Genomic DNA, 23,328 nt, shown 5'->3' on the forward strand with positions numbered 1-23,328 from the left:
TATGATAATGACGATGGTTTGCCTAAGACTACTACAATTACATTGTCTATGCAAAATTTGTTTTAAATTGGAAAAGAAAATAGGGCTATAAGAAATACTTTTTATTCAATGGGTCGGAGCAAAGCAGATGACAAAATAGTATTTTTCACATTTGATATGTTCATACGATTTAATAGGGCACTTTTGTCATGATGACAAGGTGAAGGTGCTCTACTCAAATGGCACAACAGAATAATTCAGTCAAAAGCACAGCATATGACAACCAACTGAGGGATGTCTCCTTTTCATATCTGGAAAAGAAGTAGAACCTGATGCTCCTGCAGCACTGCTCATCTTCACAGTGGGAGTCCAGTTGACATGGGTATATTGATGTAGGTCTGTTGGTGAACCTACAGTAGTACATAAACAAATGAAAAGCACTCCTGATGTTAGAATATCACTTCTTCAGGTTACCTTTACCTTCAAGGCACTTAAGTGTTTGGTGTTTTAATTCATTCAGGTTTTAGTTCCATATAAATATTACATCTATTGCTGGGCTGGGACAACCAATAGTCAACACAACACAGCAGGATGTCCTATCCCATTGAGGCATTTGTCCTAGGCTGTAATGTCCATACTTTTCCCCTCCTTATGAATAAAGTTCTCAACAAATTATTATTGGGTTATTACATGATAACCACAAGTTTTTTGGGACAATGTTCTCTATGCTTGATGGACATTGTATCATACAATGTGTCTCCTCTTCTCATGGTCACGGCAAGAAGGGATCCAGCTTTTGTGAAATTAACGTAATATTTGACATTTCGTAGCAGATTAGGAGAATTTACGCAGCAGGTTAGGGTTAGGAAAAGGATTAGGGTTAGCTAAAATGCAAAACAAATAAAAGCCAGATCCCTTTTCGGCATAGATTACGAGGTTCTTTTATTGATCTGTTGTCAGTGTCGGTAGATGCTGAAGTGTGACATGGGTGGATTGAGATGCATCCAATGCAATAAAACCGATACTGTATCTCTGGTTTAAACGGACAGATTTTTTTTTATGGGGATGTGTTGATTATGCAAATTATAGAGAATACAGTGACGCTGCTGGCAACTGAGCAGCCATATTGGAGCCATTGATATAAATCTGCATGAACTCACATTGTCCTTTTAGACTCTCGAACTTAGACTGCAATTTGTAGAATATTGAATACTCTTCTGTCAATTACTTCTCTCCTGTCTGAGAAAATCTGTGAAGACTCAACTCTGATCAGCTTTGTGGATGGATGGATAGTTGGTTCTGTCTCAGTAGGCATACATTCCTTGCTTTCCTGCCAATAGCTACAGTTTTATTGATAGGCAGATATCAGTTTCTCTTGGGCTGTTGTCTACACAGTGAGAATCATGAGTAACCCAATGGTGTGTTAATGTCTTTCAGAGCTGTCTCTCAATAGCAATGGTAAACATTGTTGACTTATCTTATCCACACTACGCCTGTGCATGGCAAACACAACAATAATCAGTTTGATAAGAGAACCTTTATCCCTGGCCCTCTTATATTTTCTTATGAGAGAGGAGTTTTATATGAACTATGAAGAGACTTGGACTTTGAATGAGAGCTGAAGCATCTTGGTCATGTCACACAGCTTGCCTCATTCAACTGTAAAGGCTAGCCAAGTCATTCAATCACTCTTTCTCCTTCGTGCTSTTTTACACTTTCTTGATCGCTCTCTTGAAGTTTTGATAAAAACAAACTTCACTTTATATTATAGCAGTCAAAGAAACGGTCACCACTCCACTCCTCTCTTGGCACTCTGGCAGTTAGTGTTAAAATGCCCACCACAGAGCCTAACGCGTCGTCTTCCTGTACTGAGAGGAGCCTGATAATCTCTCCAGTGTGTCACCTTACAAACGTTGCCTGTTTTTACTAGTACACCTTATCTGGTTCATGTAGCCTACTGGAGGCTGTAGCCTACTGTATGTTGATAAGCACAACCAGGCATGCACAAATGTCCATCAGACAAACTGGAGGTCCATATTACCTAGGTTTAGCCTAATGTAGTCTCTGAAGTTCGATCAATTTAAGTTTGCACTGTTCAGATAGGCATGGTTCAAGTCATTGACATGTTCTGCCAGGTATGCTAGGCTGCTGGCATTGTTTAATGGAGTGGGCAGTAGCCAGAGCATTCATGACTCCTGTCAAGCATTTGATTTGTCAGTTGATGTGTTGCAGTTAATTCTGTCCCCCAGGGTAAGGTCAAATGAGGACTCAGAATTTCTTCTTCCTCTGATGATAAACGTTTCCTGTTCTACTTCAAAAGTGTTAATGGAAGTTTAATGGTATTTTATTTTTCTGGCAGAACATCCAATAATACGTATTTCTAACATGAGAATTTATTAAATTAATATGGACAGAATCTCATGTATTATAACTAAAAATAAACACCCAATTCTTTCTGTTTTGAAGAGACTGCAGGAAAAATCTTGCCGTTGCCTTCAAAGCATCTGAGCGAGAGAAGTTTAATTTCCAAAGCCGGTATTAATCCAGTCTTTGAAACATGATCGCTGTGACATTCAAACAGACACACCCCATCATATTCCCTGGGAATCATCCCTACATTCTTTGTACCCACTAATGAATGGGTCTGAAACTCAAGTGGAAAGTTGCTGGCTAGAGTATGTGAGCTAGAGAAGCGGTGTAACTGTTGCACGAAGTACCCTCTGTAGCTATCTTTTACATTGCTGGCTCACCAAGGATATTCTTCGGTCACTGTGATGCCCAGCCAGTTCGAAAGGGTTGGTTCCTCTGCACGTGCTGCTTAATGTAGGCCTGACCAGAGCTGCCTATTTCAATAAAGGGCTCTGGCGCTAGGCAATATCTACAGTATGTAGACTGTTTCAATGGACCATAAATATTGCAGTTTCTGTATCTTACAGGTCATGCGTGTTAGGCTAGGTAGCCTTTGGCTACATGCATAATTGATGCTAAGCTATGTTGGTGTGCTTTAGGTTGATATTCTGAAGGGGCTTTAACATACAGGTAACCCACAGCTATCATTATTGTTTGGGAGAAATTGGAGTAATTTAGCAGTTCAATTAATATTTATTATTTATATGTTGCTCCTCAAATTGAACAAGCCCTTCTGAATAATGTAGTAAAGAAGTTGCTGCTGCAGAAACGAACCTTGTAATGAAGCAGTCGGTCTGGTATGCTGCTTGTAGGTTGACTTATGCCTTTTCTTTTTTTAACATGGCAACAACAGCATGTCTATTTTCGGTTTGGAAATCAAAAGGGTCTGCACGACTCCACTATCCAGGGCCAAGGTTTCGGGAACAGGGTTTGCTCTCTCAGTGTTGTCTCTGTGTGTGACTGTCAGCTTCAGATGAAAGTGACACCACCAGTGAGTGACCGCTGTGATATAGTCTATGGATAGCCTGCTAACATTTTAGCTTCAGTGAAACAATGTGAGCTATTGCAAGATCAGTATGGTTTCACAAGGCTAGTCTATGGACCTGATTTTGTAAACAGCTCAGGGATGGGGCTAGAGAAATGTAACCACTCTCAAATTCATAGACCAGACAATAGATGCAAGGACTGACCATCCATGAAATCAAATGTATAGTTTTAACCATGTTTTGAGGCTATACGGTGTTGGTTTACAATTACATTCTTTACAAACAATAGAGTAAAACAAATGTATATTTTTAGTTCAGCTGTCATACCTCATCAGAACCAAGTTCAAGACTCATAAGTTATATTCTTCAAGAATCAATGGGTATAGAAATTAATTATACAGTATAAGTTCCAAAAGGGGAATATAAATCAGATTAAACCTTTTAATGGAAGTGCTAGCTAGCCTGTGTGTAGCCTAACCAATCTGAAGACCGATAACAGCTACAACATTGCATGGTGAGAAACACAAGGACGATTAGCCTAGATATTTCACCTCGATTGATCCCACATCTCATCCAGTTTGTTTTTGCTGTAATACAGAAGCAAGCTATGAACAATACTGTGTCATGTGCCGCTGCCTGTTGTGGGTTGGTCCCCAGGGTTAGGTTATCTGTTGCCAGAATGGATGATTGTTCTTATCAGCCTTTATAGCATTGAGATTAGCATTTAAACTGCCGGGCCTCTCTTTACCCTCCCCTTACTAAGCCAATGGGCAGGCGTTTTCACTGCAACATTCCAAAGTGTGGAGCGCCAAGGATCAGGGGTTATTCTTGGAAAAAGGGATATTTTGAAATGGAGTTCATCTCTTAAATTGTAAGTTGTTTGGCAAAGGTAAGTGTTTTGGAAACCTTAATCTGCTCTCTGATACTATGTGAAATCAGAATGTCTTACCTGCATGTGACTCAAGGAGGATTATAAAGTCACTTTTTGCCGGCCCCCCCTCTTAACCGCTTATAACATTATTTTTGTGATATTGAAAGTCAAACAAATGTGTGTTAAATTGATTCAGGAAAATTCGAGGACAAAGGGGGGTATGACTTTAAAAAAAAAATTAATTGCAGAAATATATTTGAATTTACAATTCACATGCAGTCAAAATGACTGCCTCGGCACTTGTAGTGTATGGCTCACATCAACATGTGGCGGAAGACTGACCTGTGACCAGTCTGTCTGTTGGTAATGAATGATCACTGGTCAGTCTTCTCCATGTTTGTATGAATTTTGTTTACTTCTGATTGCAAAATCTCTGCTGTTGCAGGTCTTGTGCAATGCACGCCTTTTCCTGGAGAATCTAATAAAGTAAGTAGCTGCAGCTTTAAATAACTATAACACTTAGGCAGTCAACTTCAATATGATCATTTGTTAATCACTTCTGTCACGACTGCCGATCCTTTAATTTTGACCACAGCTTCTTTTGTAAAAATAGTAACCATCAATATCTTCTTTCCCTCCTCTGATAGATATGGGATACTGGTGGACCCCATCCAAGTGGTTTCACTGTTCTTAAAAGACCCATATAGCTGGCCTGCATCTTGCCTTATCATTGGTATGTAGACTAAACCGCTCTCCTCTTTGGCATGCTAGCCTTACTATTGTGATTGTTGTACATCTTCCCAAATCTATTTATTTTAATGTCTTATTGTCTGGTTTTGGTTGCTTAGCAACACAAGTCTTTATACCAACTAAAATATCATCAACTGTTTTCCCACCAAGTGGGGGCTAATTTTCTTATTTTGGAATCAATATTGTAGGAATATTACACGGCTGTCTTTTGTGGAGTACCCGGCTCTAATGTGTTTATTTTTCCTCAGTTTCGAACGTGTTCATAATGGCAGCTTTGTACACGGAGCGGAGGCTATCAGTGGTGAGTGTCATGCCATAATGTCTGGGACTAATGTGAAGGATGTGCTGTGAAATCTCACTAATCTCTCTGTTGCTTGTGAACAAGTATTTCAAATGCCTGTTAGGTAGAGATCTGTTAAATAGGTTTTGTCAAGCATTCCCCCCCCTAATAAAAACCAATGTGGCTTTTTTAGCTGTGTGTGTGTGTAAATGCAACATGTAAAATGTTGGTTTCATGAGCTGAAATAAAACATCCCAGAAATGTTCTATATACACAAAAAGCTTATTTCTCTAATTTTGTGCACAAATTTGTTTACATCCCTGTTTGTGAGCATTTCTCCTTTGCCAAGGTAATCCATCCACCTGACCGGTGTGGCAGAAGCTGATTTTGAACCGCATGACTACTGCACAGGTCCACCTTGTGCTGGGGACAAAAAGGCCACTCTAAAATGTGCAGTTTTGTCACACAACACAATGCCACAGATGTCTGAAGTTGAGGAAGCATGCAATTGGCATGCTGACTGCAGGAATGTCCAACAGAGCTACTGCCACAGAATTTAATGTTAATTTTTCTACCATAAGCTGCCTCGTTAAAAATGTCGTTAAAAAAAAAAAAAAAGAATTTGGCAGTATATCCAACCATCTCAGAACCACAGACCACGTGTAACCAAGCCAGACCAGGACCTCTACATCTGGCTTCTTCACCTGCGGGATAATCTGAGACCAGCCACCCGGACAGCTGATGAAACTGAGGAGTATTTCTGTCTGTAATGAAGCCCGCTTGTGGGGGAAAAAGTACTCTGATTGGCTGGGCCTGGCTTATTCAGGGGCTAGGCCTATGTCTTCCCAGGCCCACCTATGGCTGCCTCCCTGACAAGTGAAGTGAAATCCATAAATTAGGGCCTAATGAATGTATTATTGACTGTTTTCCTTATATGAAATGTAACTCAGTAAAATTGTTAGTGGTTGCGTTTTTATATTTTTGTTCAGTATATGTACAGTGCATTCAAAGTATTCAGACCCCCTTTTCCACATTTTGTTACGTTACAGCCTTATTCTACAATGGATTACATTTTGTTTTTCCCCTTATCAATCTATACACAATACCCCATAATGACAAAGCAAAAACTGGTTTTTAGAAATTTGTGCAAATGTAACTATCACATTTGCATAAGTATTCAGACCTTTACTCAGTACTTTGTTGAAGCACCTTTTGATAGCGATTACAGCCTCGAGTATGACACTACAAGCTTGGCACACCTGTATTTGGAGAATTTCTTCCATTCTCTGCAGATCCTGTCAAGCTCTGTCAGGTTGGATGGGGAGTGTCGCTGCACAGCTATTTTCAGGTCTCGCCAGAGATGTTAGATAGGGTTCGGGCTCTGGCTGGGCCACTCAAGGACATTCAGAGACTTGTCCCAAAGCCATGCCTGTGTTGTCTTGACTGTGTGCTTAGGGTTGTTGTCTTGTGAAGCAAAGGTTAACAGTCTGAGGTCCTGAGCGCTCTGGAGCAGGATTTCATTAAGGATCTCTCTGTACTTTGTTCCGTTCATCCTGACTAGTCTCCCAGTCCCTGCCACTGACAAACATCCCCACAACATAATGCTGCCGCCACTATGCTTCACCGTAGGGATGGTGCCAGGTTTCCTCCAGACATGACGCTTGGCATTCAGACCAAGGAGTTCAATATTGGTTTCATCAGACCAGAGAATCTTGTTTCTCATGGTCGGAGTCCTTTTTAGGTGCCTTTTGGCAAACACCAAGCAGGCTGTCATGTGCCTTTTTAGGAGTGGAGTGGCTTCCATCTGGCCACTCTACAATAAAGGCCTGATTGGTGGAGTGCTGCAGAGATGGTTGTCCTTCTGGAAGGTTCTCCCATCTCCACAGAGGAACTCTGGAGCTCTGTCAGAGTGACCATCAGGTTCTTGGTCACCTCCCTGACCAAAACCCTTCTCCCCCGATTGCTCAGTTTGGCCGGGTGGCCAGCTCTAGGAAGAGTCTCTAGGTAGTTCCACACTTCTTCCATATAAGAATAATAGAGGCCACTGTGTTCTTGGGGACCTTCAATGCTGCAGAAATGTTTTGGTACCCTTCCCCTGATCTGTGCCTTAACACAATCCTGTCTCGGAGCTCTACGGACAATTCCTTTGACCTCATGGCTTGGTTTTTGATATGACATGCACTGTCAACTGTGGGACCTTATATAGACAGGAGTGTGCCTTTCCAAATCATGTCCAATCAATTGAATTTACCACAGGTGGACTCCAAGTTGTAGAAACATCTCAAGGATGTTCAAAGGAAACAGGATGCACCTGAGCTCAATTTCGAGTCTTATAGGATCTGAATACTTAGGTAAATAAGGTATTTCTATTTTTTTTATTTTATATAAATTTGCTAATTTCTGAACCCGTTTTCACTTTAAGTATGGGGTGTTGTGTGTAGATTGAGGATTTAAAAAATAATAATTTTAGAATAAGGCTGTAATGTAACTAAATGTGAAAGTCAAGGGGTCTGAATGCACTGTATGTGTGGAGTGAGTCAGTCCCACTCCTTGTTGTATTTTCCCCTCATATTTATTAGATAGGACAGTGACTGACATGAAAGGAAGGAGAGGGTTTGCTAGAATAGCAGTGGGTTGTATTCGAAACCACACTCACACAGGTACATGTATTCTGGAGGCATCAGTTTAGACTACTAGACCACCCCCATAAATTATTATACTGTATGTAGTAATTCTGTGCCCAGAGCACTGTTAACAATGTTTTTTTAATTTCTGTTGCTCTGCAGGGCACCATCTCAGAGACTACCGGAACATTCCTTTACTTGGTCAATCTGACCACCCTCCTCTTTTTCCCATCAGCCACTGTGCTCACGCTGACCTCCATTACCCCAGGTGAGATGGCCTGATCATGATCTCACACACACACACGCTTACACTGCATGGCCATATAAATAGGCCTAATGTTTATCTGTGAGTAACAGTATATTTACTCCTTGACCTTATCAAAAATACTAAATACCCCTCAGAGGATTTGTCCACTTCTAAAATAGTGTTGTAGTATTGTAAAGCTTGATAATATCTATTTTGTCTTGTGCAGTGGGTGGAGCCTTTGCCCTGTGTGTGTATACCATCCTCTTCATGAAGTTGTACTCGTATAAGGATGTGAACATGTGGTGCAGAGAGATTAGGCATACCAAAGCCCGCACCCTGACCCGCTCCCATTCATGTGAGTACTCCTGACCAGGTGTCCCTTCACACTTCTGTTTGTGTGCCTGCGTGCATAATCGAATGAGGAAAGTACAAATGGCAAATAGTACAAACAAAGTATACTGAACAAAAATATAAACACAATATGTAAAGTGTTGGTTTCATGAGCTGAAATAAAAGATCCATATTTAGAAGAAGCTTTTCTCTCATTCTGTGCACAAATTTGTTTACATCCCTGTTAGTGAGCATTTCTCCATTGCCAAGATAATTCATCCACCTGACAGTTGTGGCATATCAAGAAGCTGATCATTACACAGGTCCACCTTGTGCTGGGTACAATAAAAGGCCACTCTAAAATGTGCAGTTTTGTCACACAACACAATGCCACAGATGTCTGAAGTTTTGAGGGGGCGTGCTGACTGCAGGAATGTCCACCAGAGCTGTTGCCAGAGAATGTAATATTAATTTCTCTACCATAAGCTGCCCCCAATGTAATTTTATCAAATTTGGCAGTACTTCCAACCGGTCACACAACCATATACCATATGTAACCACACCAGCCCAGGACCTCCACATCCGGCTTCTTCACCTGCGGGATCGTCTGAGACCAGCCACCCGGGCAGCTTATGAAACTGTGGGTTTGCACAACCAAAGAATAGCTCCACAAACTGTCAGAAACCGTCTCAGGAAAATTCACCTGCGTGCTCGTCGTCTTCACCAGGTTCTTTAACTGCAGCCTCATGAATTTATTTCAATTGACAGATTTTCCTTATGAACTGTAATTCAGTAAAATCTTTGAAATTGTTGCATGTTCTGATTTWAAAAAATATATATATTTCTGTTCAGTGTATCAATGGCAGCAACTACAATAAAGTGCTAAGGCTGCCATCTTTGTACACATTTGATATTTTCTCCAGTGCTGGTGTAATAATGTCAACTGGTTAGCATCTCCAAATTAGCATGTTGACACACACACACACACACACACAGAGCTATGGGTCTTCTCGCCATTTGCGCGCCCTCGGTAACACAGATGCTGCCCGAGATCTGATTGGCTGTCCTAATTACTCTGACCTCCCCAAAAATGCGTGTGACGTGAGGCGAAATATACGGGTATTTAATGAGCTGTATGACCCATTGCTGTATGAGTAACTTCTGTGACCTGTCTTTGGCTGGGCTGTTTACTGCGAAAAGCTTTCAGCGTTTTAAAAATGTATTTTTTGCCCACTGAATAAATACGAACACATGATTAAATGCACCCTCGTGCGGCAATGTCCCACTTTCTGAAACGTTACTGTGCTGCCATCTCCATCTACTGGTTGTTCAGAAGTACTGCTGTCAGAAATAATCTGTCTTGTACATCCACATATTTTGTGTACCCATAGGTCCATCAGTCGCCCAGTCAAATGGGTCAGCTGTACACGCTCATGTGTCCTACCCTGGGAATCTCACACACAGAGGTCAGAACAGAAAGAGATATTGAACATAACTGAGCATGAATAGTAGCGGTTTACAATTAAATTCAATTAAATCCATACAGATTATACATTTCTGCATACAAAATTCTTATTTCAAAAGATGTACAATGAATGAATTGAATGTGTTTTATTTTTACTGTCCACCCTCCATAGATATATATTACTTTGTGTTTGCCCCAACTCTCTGCTATGAGCTGAACTTCCCCCGGTCACCACGGATACGCAAGAGCTTCCTGCTCAGGAGACTCTTTGAGATGGTGAGGTCAAAGATCACATAAGGAAAACAGAGAGACCTGGGAATGTGCAATTTGCATGCATCCTAAATAATATACGCTACTGTCATGACAATATACTGTATATATAAATGAATTTTAAAATCTAAAAAGTGATCTGAAATCTTTTCCAGCTGTTCTTCATACAGTTACTGATTGGATTGGTACAACAGGTATGTTCATTATTAATATCTTGGTTAGTATTTGGTTTATTTTCACTCATCAAACGAGTACATTTTGATTAATGGGTGGCTTTATTATCAAGTAACAAGATAGTCTGAAATGACGTTGCAGCGATGCAAGACTTCGCTCTCACACAGTAACAGTATGTGCATGGGTTCGCTTCACGCTCTTACGTGGTAGCCACGGGACCAAAACAGAAGTTGAGCCTCACGCTCCAACTATTAGTTGTTGCGGATATTGACCCACTATACTTTTTACATCTGCATCATATCGCTGGGTCTACCTTAACCATGTCTCACAAAAACCTTTAACCATGTTTCTTTCAGTGGATGGTGCCGACTATTCAGAACTCCATGAAACCATTCCAGGTAAATATTAACGTCTTCCGTCTGTTAGACTTTTGTCTATTGGACTTCTCCATTTCTCTGTGCTTAAGGGTGACTTTGTTTCATTTATCCCCCCTCCCCCCCATGACAGGATATGGACTTTTCCAGAATGATAGAGCGCATGCTGAAACTGGCTGTGAGTGCAAATAAAGACATTACCTAAACCCATGTCTCCATACAAACCTAACACTTAATCCGTTTAATTTCTATCATGTTTCACATTTGTCATATTTTCCCATTGAAAAGATGTTTCACATTTGTCATATTTTCCCATTGAAAAGATATGTTGGTTCACCATACATACCTCATGAGCCATTTTCCCAAACAAAGCCAAGTCCAGGACTGAAAATACTTTCTCAATATACACTGAGTGTACAAAACATTAGGAACACCTGCTCTTTCCATTATACTGACCAGGTGAAGGCTATGATCCCTTATTGATGTCACATGTTAAACCCACTTCAATCAGTGTAGATGAAGGGGAGGAGATAGGTTAAAAAAGGATCTTGAGACATGAGGTGTTCGAATTTTCCTACTAACCACACTAAACGTACTATTTGTGACTTGAATTGAGTATATTGTATGCTTATTGGTCATAGTATGGATAGAGTTAGTATGCCAGAAGTTTCTGGATGTCGTACTAAATTCTCCTAAATATGAAGGCAGCATTCCAAACACAAGACACACCCTCTCCCCTCAGCCCTCAAATTAAGTGGACACTTCTTCTGATGACGTCTGGCGAGTATACACTTGCAGGGCAAGGGGCGAGGGAGGCAGGAAGGATTTTTATTTTTTGGGACCGCCCTTGCCCGGAAATTTGTCACTCGGTCATCCCGCAATGGTTGTTTTCAGCCACCGGTAGCTTGTGGGTGCTTTTATATGCACTACTGTCAATTATGATTGCATGTCTACTTATATTAATTATATAATTATTAATATACGCCAACTGTATGATAGCAAATTTAATGAGCTAACTAACATTAGCCTGCCTAGCTGGAACATCTGAAGAAAAATGTTTTGTTTATACAATTTCCAAAAGCTAACCAAACAAAAACATTACTTTTATGAAGTGTTTGTGCCGTCATGTGCATTAATACCACAATTTCTAACTTATTTAGATTCGTTTTTACTTATACTTGTAAGTTAACTTTTCCTTCAGAAGTAGCTAGGCAGACTAACGTTATTTATCTAATTAATTTGCTAGCTATCATACAGTAGGCGTATATTAATAGTTAATACTTTTTTTGTTTCACCTTTATTTAACCAGGTAAGCTAGTTGAGAACAAGTTCTCATTTACAACTGCGACCTGGCCAAGATAAAGCAAAGCAGTGCGACACAAACAACAACACAGTTACACATAGAATAAACAAGCGTATAGTCAATAACACAATAGGGGGGGGGGAAGAAAGTCTATATACAGTGTGTGCAAATGGTGTGAAGAGGTAAGGCAATAAATAGGCCATAGTAGCGAAGTAATTACAGTTTAGCAAATTTAACACTGGAGTGATAGATGAGCAGATGCAAGTAGAAATACTGGTGTGCAAAAGAGCAGAAAAGTAAATAAAAACAATATGGGGATGAGGTAGGTAGATTGGGTGGGCTATTTACAGCTGCAGCGATCGGTTAGCTGCTCAGATATCTGATGTTTAAAGTTAGTGAAGGAGATATGTCTCCAGCAAAAATATATATATATATACAGTGGGGAGAACAAGTATTTGATACACTGCCGATTTTGCAGGTTTTCCTACTTACAAAGCATGTAGAGGTCTGTAATTTTTATCATAGGTACACTTCAACTGTGAGAGATGGAATCTAAAACAAAAATCCAGAAAATCACATTGTATGATTTTTAAGTAATTAATTAGCCTTTTATTGCATATAAGGGGCTTTGGTGACGAGACGGATGGCACTGTGATAGACTGCATCCAGTTTGCTGAGTAGAGTGTTGGAAGCTATTTTGTAAATTACATCGCCGAAGTCGAGGATCGGTAGGGTGGTCAGTTTTACGAGGGTATGTTTGGCGACGTGAGTGAAGGAGGCTTTGTTGCGAAATAGGAAGCCGATTCTAGATTTAATTTTGGATTGGAGATGTTTAATGTGAGTCTGGAAGGAGAGTTTATAGTCTAGCCAGACACCTAGGTATTTGTAGTTGTCCACATTCTAAGTCAGAACCGTCCAGAGTAGTGATGCTAGGGTGCGGGCAGCGAACGGTTGAAAACATGCATTTGTTTTTACTAGCGTTTTGAGAGCAGTTGGAGGCCACGGAAGGAGTGTTGTATGGCATTGAAGCTCGTTTGGAGGTTAGTTAACACAGTGTCCAAAGAAGGGCCAGGCTTATACAGAATGGCGTCGTCTGCGTAGAGGTGGATCAGGGAATCACCCGCAACAAGAGCGACATCGTTGATATATACAGAGAAGAGTCAGCCCGAGAATTGAACCCTGTGGTAAGTATAAGAATGTGTATGTATAAATATAAGTAGACATGCAATCATAATTGACTGTAGAGCACTCAGAAGCTACTGGTGGCTGAAAACACTTTTATCACGAGATTGACAAATTTCCAGTCAAGGGCTGTCCATTTAAAATGAATTCCTTCCTCCCTCGCCCGCCCGCCCCTGCCCCTTGCACTGCTAGTGTAAACTCGTCATGACACGTCATCAGAAGTGTCCACTTAATTTGAGGGCTGAGGGTGTCGTTAAGTGTTTGGAATGGAGCCAAGGTTTTACTTTTGGCAGACTTTTCTTAGCGGATGTACAATCGGAATTTAATTATGGGGGGGGTTTCAGGCCCCAAAGTTAACATTGTACACAGGCAAACTCGATCAAATACAACGGCTGAGGGGCTTATGTTGCGAACTTCCCTTGGTTGGCTAATCGTTTGGACTAACGACCATCGCGGGGATTCCCCAAGGGCATAAGGCGAAATAAGTAGACGAGGGTGTGTCTATTTTGAGTTTGAGACGTTACCACTATTTGCTCTTAGGGCCCATAATGCAGTTCTTCAGAAAATGGGCGTGGCTTCACGTTTTCAGAGTTGATGACAATTGCGGAAAATATGCGGCTAAAGTCCGATGATCGGACACATTCATTGCTTCAACTATGACAAATGTTAAGAAAATGCTGAGCAATGTAATGACTTTCCGAATAAGATACGTTACACGTTATGTTGGGTGACAACGTGTTAGCTAAGCTATCCTTACGAACTGCAAAGCATTTCAGCAGTATTTGTATTTATTTTGGATCCCCATTAGTCTGTTCCTGGAGACCGGCAAAATTAAGGCAGTATGTACCGGTATGTTAGCTAGTTACCTAACGTTAATTGGCTACTAATAAATCTAACTCGCCAGGCAGTATATTAACTATCTAACTATAGTATTGTAATGAAACAGCCAGGGAGCAGGTCTCGAATCCTCGACCTTCTAGCCCGAGGTCCGCCGCGCTATCGACTGTGCCGCAAAAGCATGCTCGTGCGGCAGTCGATTTCCGCGCTTATAAACCCAGGGTCGTTACACAATCTACCCACCCAAAGTTTGACTTGATTATTCAGATAATTCTTAGCTAAGTGCGTTTCAATGGGCATTGTTAATTCTGGCAATCTAACTTTTAGGCTGGGTTTCTGTATAACACTTTGTGACATCGGCTGATGTAAAAAGGGCTTTATAAATACATTTGATTCTGATTTCAGAGCAATCTCGCGCAGAATAACTAACTGATGAATTTACCAATGCTCAACTCCCAGTGAATATGGCTGGTGTCAGTAAAGGTCTGCAAAAAAAGCGTATGGATAACATGAACCAGCCTAACCAGCTCTGCTAGGGCGAGTAAAATGGTCAGAGTGAGGCGTTCTCTCATTTGTGTCTGGAAGTAGCTAGCCAACGTTAGCCAGTTAGGTTTGGTGCTTGAATGCTCGGATCAACCCTACTCCTCGGCCAGAGCGTGTGTGCTCTGAATGCTCCAAGAGCGAAACGCTCGCACCAGCTGATTGCTCTGGATTTACGAGCGCACTCTGGCACTCCAGATTGAATTTACAAACAGACCCGAAATCGTAAATTGTTTAGCTAGACATTTGTTGTGCTACCAAGAGGTTGCATTGCAACAGCAACTTTCCGTAGACATGCAAAGCTCTAGTAAGCTCAACTGAAACGATAGTTTGTTTACAGTATACTAAAATGAATTAATAGTAAGTAGTGTGTATATACTCATTAAGTATGTAGTATACAGTAGAGGTCGACCGATTATGATTTTTCAATGCCGATACCGATTATTGGAGGACAAAAAAAAGCCGATACCGATTAATCGGCCGATTTTATTTTTAAAAAAAAAATAATAATAATTAAAATATATATATATATCATACACACACATTTTTGTAATAATGACAATTGCAATAATACTGAATGAACAATGAACACTTAACTTAATATAATACATAAATACACACACGCACACAGCTCTGAAGTGACAATGATACTGAAGAGTCTGCTTAGGAGACAAATACTCTCAACTGTTTGAATAAAAATAGAGTTTAAGTTACCAGTGATGAATTTTGAAAACAAAAACTTTCATTTCTATATGCAGGAAATCCTATTTTAATAATGGGCATGGTAAGAATTGACAACCAAAGTGCGAGTCATAATTCCCATGACACCTAGCAAAATCTGAAAAGCGGTTCCTTCATTTATTCCATAGGATATTTTTAGATTAACTTAAAATAAGGTCTGTGTTTCGTGTAGGCTTACATCACCGTGCCAATTTTATAACTGTGTAGATATCCATAGGACAAGGTAACTGATCAATATTGGCTAAATATAAGCGAAGATACATTTTTTTGTAGAGTGGATTTATGAAAATATGTTGACAAACGTTACCTTATCCTAGTGAGATTTACACGGGTATCAAAACGTCGAGGCGGTTTAAGCCTGCACGAAACACAGACCTTATTTGAAGTAGATCAAGACATTCTCTATGGAAGACATGAACGGTAAAATAACGAAGGAACCCCTTTCAAATTCAGCCGCAAGTTATTACAGGAATTATAACGCGTCGACTATTTCTCTCTAAACCATATACCTTTGACTAATCAGGAAACTATCACCTCAAAACAAAACGTTTATTCCGTTCCGTATTGATCTAACGGGTGGCATCCATGAGTCTAAATATTCCTGTTACATTGCACAACCTTCAATGTTGTCATAATTACATAAGTTTCTGGCAAATTAGTTCTCAAAGAGCCAGGCGGCCCAAACTGTTGCATATACCCTGACTCTGCGTGCAATGAACGCAAGAGAAATGACACAATTTCACCTGGTTAATATTGCCTGCTAACCTGGATTTCTTTTAGCTAAATATGCAGGTTTAAAAATATATACTTGTGTATTGATTTTAAGAAAGGCATTGATGTTTATGGTTAAGTACACATTGAAGCAATGACAGTCATTGATTGATTGTTTTTTTATAAGATAAGTTTAATGCTAGCTAGCAACTTACCTTAGCTTACTGCATTTGCTAACAGGCAGGCTCCTCGTGGAGTGCAATGTAATCAATGCAAGATTGGATCCCCCGAGCTGACAAGGTTAAAAATCTGTCGTTCTGCCTGTTCCTAGGCCGTCATTGAAAATAAGAATGTGTTCTTAACTGACTTGCCTAGTTAAATAAAGATTAAATAAAGGTGTAAAAAATATAAATAATAATAATCGGCAAATCGGCGCCCAAAAATACCGATTTCTGATTGTTATGAAAACTTGAAATCGGCCCGATTAATCGGTCGACCTCTAGTACACAGTATGGGTATTCGAACACAGCTATTGAAAGAGATTTGCGTCTGTTCATATCTGGCATCAGGACAAAATGTGATTCAGAGTCCCCGAATATATTTTAAGTATTTTAATTAAACTCAAACTTATAAATGGTAAATGCAATTTTCGTATATACGGGTTCGCTGTTTCACCGCGCAGGATGAACAGAGAACTGTGGAATGTACTCACATAGTATAAAAACTACTATGACAATTTTATTCTCAACGTGTCCAGTTGGCCTATCACAGTAGAGGCTGGGCTTGGTTTAGACTTTGCCCCCCTTTGCTGGCCCTTTGTCCAAGCCCCTTGGCGCGTTCCTTTGTCCACATCTGGTTGTTGGGTAGAGCACCTCCGTCCTGTGTCCCCCATGCTTCTTCACTCAAACAATTCCTAATATGGTACTGAACAGTCTCTTCACCATCCTGGTTGGCCCAGAGTGATGCACCCCTCCCCTCTCCAGACTGTCCACAGCTTTTATGGCCTGTGGTGGTCAGTTCTTGCACCTACACACCCACACCCCTCTGTATAGTTTGTGTATGTGTGTAACAAAACAATATTCCTCTTCAACCAATATGCTAACAGGCTATTATGCTTAAACATAAATCCTAACACTATGGATTGTGTATGTGTGCCATTCGGAGAGTGAATGGGCAAGACAAACAATTTCAGTGCCTTTGAATGGGGTAGGGTAATAGTATCCAGGTGCACTGGTTTGAGTGTGTCAACTGCAACGCTGCTGGTGGTATTTTACGCTGAACAGCTTCCTATGTGCAACTCAATATTAGGAAGGTGTTCCTAATGTTGTTGTTTTTTACACTATGTACAGCATGTGTATATACTGCATCAGAAGTGTTTCTTAGTCCAAGACCAGGCTTAATTTGTGTTTCGGAAACTGGCCCTATAACTAAAGATGTAGAGATTGTATTTGGAAAGTATTCAGACTCCTTCACTTTTCCCACATTTTGTTACAGCCTTATTCTAAAATGATTAAATATCCCCCCCCCCTTCAATCTACACACAATACCCCATAATAAAGGAAAAACAAGTTGACATTTTTTCTAATTTATATATAAATGAAAAAAATCACATTTACATAAGTATTCAGACCCCTTTCTTTACTCAGTACTTTGTTGCAGCTTTTGCTAGCGATTACAGCCTTAAGTATTATTTTGGTATGACGCTATAAGCTTGGCACACCTGTATTTGGGGAGTTTCTCCCATTCTTCTCTGCAGGTCCTCTCAAGCTCTGTCAGGTTGGATGGGGAGTGTTGCAGCACATCCATTTTCAGGTCTCTCCAGAGATGTTGATCAGGTTCAAGTCCGGGCTCTGGCTGGACTAGTCAAGGACATTCAGAGACTTGTCCTGAAGGCACTCCTGCATTGTCTTGGATGTGTGCTTAGGGTCATTGTCCTGTTGGAAGGTGAACCTTTGCCCCCAGTCTGAGGTCCTGAGTGCTCTGGAGCAGGTTTTCATCAAAGATCTCTGTACTTTGCTCTGTTAATTTTTCCCTCGAGCCTGACTAGTCTCCCAGTCCCTGACGCTAAAAAACATCCCCACAGCATGATGCTGTCACCACCATGCTTCACCGTACAGACTGTGCAGTGGTTGGAAAAAGTACCCAATTGTCATACTTGAGTAAAAGTAAAGATAGCTTAATAGAAAATTACTCATTCATTCAAGTCATTCAGTAAAAGTATTTGGTTTTAAATATACTTAAGTATCAAAAGTAAAAGTATAAATCATTTATTGTATTAAGCAAACCAGCCGGCAACATTTTATTATTTACGGCTAGCTAGGGTATGCCCCTGGCTATCCATGGGGGGGGGAAACACATTCAGACATTTACAAACAATTCATTTGTGTTTAGTGAGTGCCAGATCAGAGGCAGTAGAGATGAGCAGAAATGTTCTCTTGATAAGTGTGTGAATTGGAACATTTTCCTGTCCTGCTAAGCATTCAAAATGTAATGAGTACTTTTGGGTGTCAAGGAAAATGTATGGAGTAAAAAGTACATTATTTTCTTTAGGAATGTAGTGAAGTAAAAGTTGTCATATAAATACACAAAAAAACTACTTCAGTAGTATTTTACACCAATGGGATGGTGCCAGGTTTCCTCCAGATGTAACGCTTGGCATTCTCCCCAGATTGCTCAGTTTGGCAGGGTGGCCAGCTCTAGGAAGAGTCTTGGTGGTTCCAAACTTCTTCCATTTATGAATGATGGAGGCCACTGTTCTTGGGGACCTTCAATGCTGCAGAAATATTTTTGGTACCCTTCCCCTGATCTGTGCCTCGTCACAATCCTGTCTCGGAGCTCTACGGACAATTCCTTCGATCTCATGGCTTGGTTTTTGATCTGACATGCACTCAGCTGTAGGACCTTTTCATATAGACAGGTGTGTGCGCCCTTCCAAATCATGCCCAATCAATTGAATTTACCACAGGTGGATTCCAATCAGGTTGTAGAAACATCTCAAGGATGATCAATGGAAACAGGATGCACCGGAGCTCTATTTCGAGTCTCCTAGGAAAGGGTCTAAATACTTATGTAATAAGTTTGTTTTTTTAAACTTGTAATAAATTTGCTAAAATGTCAACCTGTTTTAGCTTTGTCATTATGGGGTATTGTGTATAGATTGAGGATTTTTTTTAAATCAAAAAAGTTTAATCCATTTTAGAATAAGGCTGTATTGTGAAAAAGTGAAGGTCTGAATACTTTTCCGATGTCCAGACTGTCTAATGGCACAAGGCTTTCCCTCCTCTCCCCTCTACCCCAACAGGTTCCCAATCATTTAATCTGGCTCATCTTTTTCTATTGGTTTTTCCACTCTTCCATGAACTTCATAGCTGAGCTGATGCGGTTCGGCGACAGGGAGTTTTACCAGGACTGGTGGTAAGTGGATGACTATTCCCAGTTAGCCTTGCGTTATTTGTGCAGTGATACCATGTGAATTGTGCCATGTGTTTGGATTACATGTAGTGCTAGATGTAATGGTAAAGTAGCTTAGACAAAGTCTTCTAAATAAAGGATTTTTTTACTTCAAGAATGAGGCTGCCCTGCGCCTCCTTTCCCTCCATATCATGTACAGTAGTGACTAGATAATGAACTGCAACTTTGTCTCTGACCGAGTCACTTGTTGTTTTGCAGGAACTCTGAGACGGTCACTTATTTCTGGTCAAACTGGAACATTCCTGTGCACAAGTGGTGCCTCCGGTGAGTAGGAGTTTAAGAAATAAACATTGTGATTGGAACAATACCACCTCCTACAGCACTGACTTTGTGATGTGAGCATGTGTTCTGAGTTGTCTACAGTAAGTCCTGTAACCTTGTGACATTATAGCAGTTGTTTTTAAGATGGCTATAAACAACGCTCTTGGTTATTGTCTACAGTTCCCAACTAATAAATCATTTATTTCCATCTCTTGTACTCCACAGCCACTTTTACAAGCCTCTCATGAGGAGAGGTGTGAATAAGTGGGTCGCTCAGACAGCCATCTTCCTGGTCTCTGCCTTCTTTCACGAGGTTCGTGTGGGTGGCTGAGATTTGTGATGCCATCTAACACTCTGGGCGTGTTCGACATTGCAGCCGACTGACTGATCTACATAAATAACTACTCCATGTTAGTCTTGGGCTCCCGAGTGGTGCAGCAGTCTAAGGCACTACATCTCAGTGCAAGAGCTGTCACTACAGTCCCTGGTTCAAATCCAGGCTGTATCACATCCGGCCTTGATTTGCAGCGCACAATTGGCCTAGTGTCGTCCGGGGTAGACCGTCATTGTAAATAAGAATTTGTTCTTAACTGACTTACCTAGTTAAAGGTTCAATATTATTTGTAGATCAGTCAGTCACAATTTACCCATGATGGTTTTGATCCTCTCCAACATGGCCACTGACTCATAGTGTCACACTTGACTTAATCTGATGGTGTACATGTCAGTGTTTTAAAGGCTGCATCGATTTGATAATCTTCCTCTCTCATTTCAGTACTTGGTGAGCGTTCCTCTGAAAATGTTCCGACTGTGGGCGTTCATGGGCATGATGTCTCAGGTCAGAAACCCTCTTCTAAAAACAAAATGTATTTTTATAATCAAACAGTGGGTTTGACAACATGGTCCTCTGTTAATGGTTATACGCACATTTTAAAGTAGGTGGTTTTAGATTTTTCAATAATTGCCTAAACTTTTCTTTCAGATTCCACTCGCCTGGTTCGTCGGCCGCTTCCTGAGAGGTAACTATGGCAATGCGGCAGTCTGGATCTCGCTCATCATTGGCCAGCCCATCGCCGTACTGATGTACGTCCACGACTTCTACGTATTACATTACGTGTCACAACCATGAGCAGTTGGCCGCAAGCAGAGGAGCAATATTATACTAAATAAGGAAAAATGTTTATTTTGAAAGGGAAATGTTTTATATGAAACTCAACTGATTAGTAAGAATGTACTTCAAAAAGTTTTTCAGATGCCATTTCTCGAATGCACTGATACACTACAGAGACACTTGGCTCTCATCCTGTCATGTGCAATTGTTGTGAAACACTACCCTGCCAAAGCTGGAGAACATTTGTATGCCTTTTCTGTTTCTTACTTTAATAGTCTACAACTATGAAGACCAATGCAAAAAACTCTACAGTACCTGTCAAACGTTTGTACACACCTACTCATTCAAGGGTTTTTCCTTTATTTTTACTATTTTCTACATTGTAGAATATTAGTGAAGACATCAAAACTAATAACACATGGAATCATGTAACCAGAAAAGTGTTAAACAAATCAAAATATATTTGACATCCTTCAAAGTAGCCACTCTTTGCCTTTGACAGCTTTGCACACTCTTGGAATTCTCTCAACCAGCTTCACCTGGAATGCTTTTCCAACAGTCTTGAAGGAGCTCCCACATATGCTGAGCACTTGTTGGCTGCTTTTCCTTTTCTCCGGTCCAACTCATCCCAAACTCTCAATTGGGTTGAGGTCGGGTGATGGTGGAGGCCAGGTCATCTTATGCAGCACTCCATTCTCCTTGGTCAACTAGCCATTACACAGCCTGGAGGTGTGTTAGGTCATTGTCCTGTTGAAAAACAAATGATAGTCCCACTAAGCGCAAATCAGATGGGATGGTATATCGCTGCAGAATGCTGTGGTAGCAATGCTGGTTAAGTGTGCCTTGAATTCGAAATAAATCAGACGGTGTCACCAGCAAAGCACCATCACACCACCACCTCCATGCTTCACGGGGGGAACCATACTTGCGGAGATCATCCGTTCACCTACTCTGCTTCACAAAGACACAGCGGATGGAACTAAGTCAAAATTTGAGAATTATCAGACCAAAGGACAGATTTCCACTGGTCTAATGTCCATTGCTCGTGTTTCTTGGCCCAAGCAAGCCTCTTCTTATTGGTGTCCTTTAGTGGTTTCTTCGCAGAATTTCTATAACTTTTAACCATGCACACCTGTTAATTGAAATGCATTCCAGGTGACTACCTCATGAAGCTGGTTGAGAGAATGCCAAGTGTGCAAAGCAAAGAGTGGCTACTTTGAAGAATCTCATAACATAATTCAAATATATTAACACTTTTTTTTGGTTACTACGTTATTCCATAGTTTTGAAGTCTTCACCATTATTCAACCATGTAGAAAATAGTATAAATAAAAAACCCTGAAATAAGTAGGTGTCCAAACTTTTGACTGGTACTGTACACCTATCGATATGCTGTTTGTCATGCCTTTGATTATTTAATGATCTGAGTATTAAGTTGTGTATTTCATGTGGCTGCAGTAATAACCAGTGCATGGTGTTTTCCAAGAAATTAGTGCTCTTTGAATATCTGCTAAAGGAACATGGTCCTCGTAAAATAAGTTGGGTGTTTTATTTGCCAATATTGACATCCCATTATAAATAAATGGTGAACCAAACAGTAACAAACACAGTATGCATTTATATTTGCACTTCAATGAACCTTTGTCACTAGTATACTTGAACTGTCATCTAGTTTAGCCCACTCAACCCTTCATGGTTTCAATATGACATGTCTATACATGCTTTTCTTCAGCAACTATCCTACTCGTGCCTGACATCTCTACATGAGCCACAAACCAAATCGAGCCTGCATTTCACTTTTGTTTTACTTACTCCAAAGTGCCTAGTATTTTCTTTCCAGCTTCTATTGCCATGTGTTGTAGGAAATAAATATTGCGTGACTTCAGTTTGTTTTTGTACACGTTATTTTAATTCAGGACAGTTGTAAGAAATAATGCTTCTATGTTAATTTACAATTTCAACCCAAGTGTGTTTGATGGGCAGGTAATATGTATTTTTAAAGCCTCCCCTCAACAAAATGTGTGACATTTGATAAATATTGTAATCCAACTTCAGATCTGTAATCTATTTTAAGTCCCATCTAGCGGGTGATATTTTTCCAGAACAGTCAGATTGGGTAAGTAGGTGAGGGCAGGTTGCTTTCCATGCGGCTCCTATCATTTGGGAGACTGTTCCAGAACATGGCGTATGTTTCTTTCATGTTCTCTGTGCTAAGAGTTTTGTAACATTAGATGCTGTCACTGCACTGAGCTCCTCATTGGCAGCTACTGCACAAGTTAAATAAAATCCTGCCTGTGGAACTGGAACCTGGCTATTTGTTTTCTTGTATGTAATAACCATGAGCTTACACTGACCAGTGCTTGTCAATGACACATTTGCTGCACAATCATTTTGAGGGTTTACTCAGAATTG

At 40.5% G+C, this 23,328-nt stretch overlaps 1 protein-coding gene and 1 long non-coding RNA gene across 3 annotated transcripts in view; one reads left to right on the plus strand and one right to left on the minus strand.

The window, feature by feature from the left end:
• Positions 1 to 23,222, plus strand: part of dgat1a (diacylglycerol O-acyltransferase 1a) — a 32,661-nt gene extending 9,439 nt beyond the window's left edge. The window contains exons 3-17 of one of the 2 annotated variants that reach the window (XM_023975004.2): positions 4,691 to 4,731; positions 4,893 to 4,978; positions 5,244 to 5,296; positions 8,062 to 8,167; positions 8,373 to 8,501; positions 9,868 to 9,942; positions 10,114 to 10,217; positions 10,367 to 10,405; positions 10,742 to 10,783; positions 10,893 to 10,937; positions 19,375 to 19,487; positions 19,743 to 19,808; positions 20,031 to 20,118; positions 20,581 to 20,643; positions 20,788 to 23,222. In XM_023975004.2, coding sequence (XP_023830772.1) covers positions 4,691 to 4,731; positions 4,893 to 4,978; positions 5,244 to 5,296; positions 8,062 to 8,167; positions 8,373 to 8,501; positions 9,868 to 9,942; positions 10,114 to 10,217; positions 10,367 to 10,405; positions 10,742 to 10,783; positions 10,893 to 10,937; positions 19,375 to 19,487; positions 19,743 to 19,808; positions 20,031 to 20,118; positions 20,581 to 20,643; positions 20,788 to 20,934 — 1,197 coding nt within the window. In that variant the 3' untranslated portion in view covers positions 20,935 to 23,222. Of the gene's footprint in view, positions 1 to 4,690; positions 4,732 to 4,892; positions 4,979 to 5,243; positions 5,297 to 8,061; positions 8,168 to 8,372; positions 8,502 to 9,867; positions 9,943 to 10,113; positions 10,218 to 10,366; positions 10,406 to 10,741; positions 10,784 to 10,892; positions 10,938 to 18,741; positions 18,991 to 19,374; positions 19,488 to 19,742; positions 19,809 to 20,030; positions 20,119 to 20,580; positions 20,644 to 20,787 lie in introns of those variants that run through there. The other variant, XM_070436217.1, reaches the window with a different exon arrangement.
• LOC111955002 (uncharacterized) lies at positions 87 to 16,502 on the minus strand. Its single transcript, XR_011474454.1, has 2 exons — positions 16,289 to 16,502; positions 87 to 389 (listed from the first exon to the last, which is right to left on the minus strand). It is a non-coding gene; the product is annotated as an uncharacterized lncRNA (long non-coding RNA).
• Positions 23,223 to 23,328: the final 106 nt, after the last annotated feature.

Source organism: Salvelinus sp. IW2-2015, linkage group LG30 (assembly GCF_002910315.2).
Source record: "Salvelinus sp. IW2-2015 linkage group LG30, ASM291031v2, whole genome shotgun sequence".
Taxonomy (NCBI): Eukaryota; Metazoa; Chordata; class Actinopteri; order Salmoniformes; family Salmonidae; genus Salvelinus; species Salvelinus sp. IW2-2015.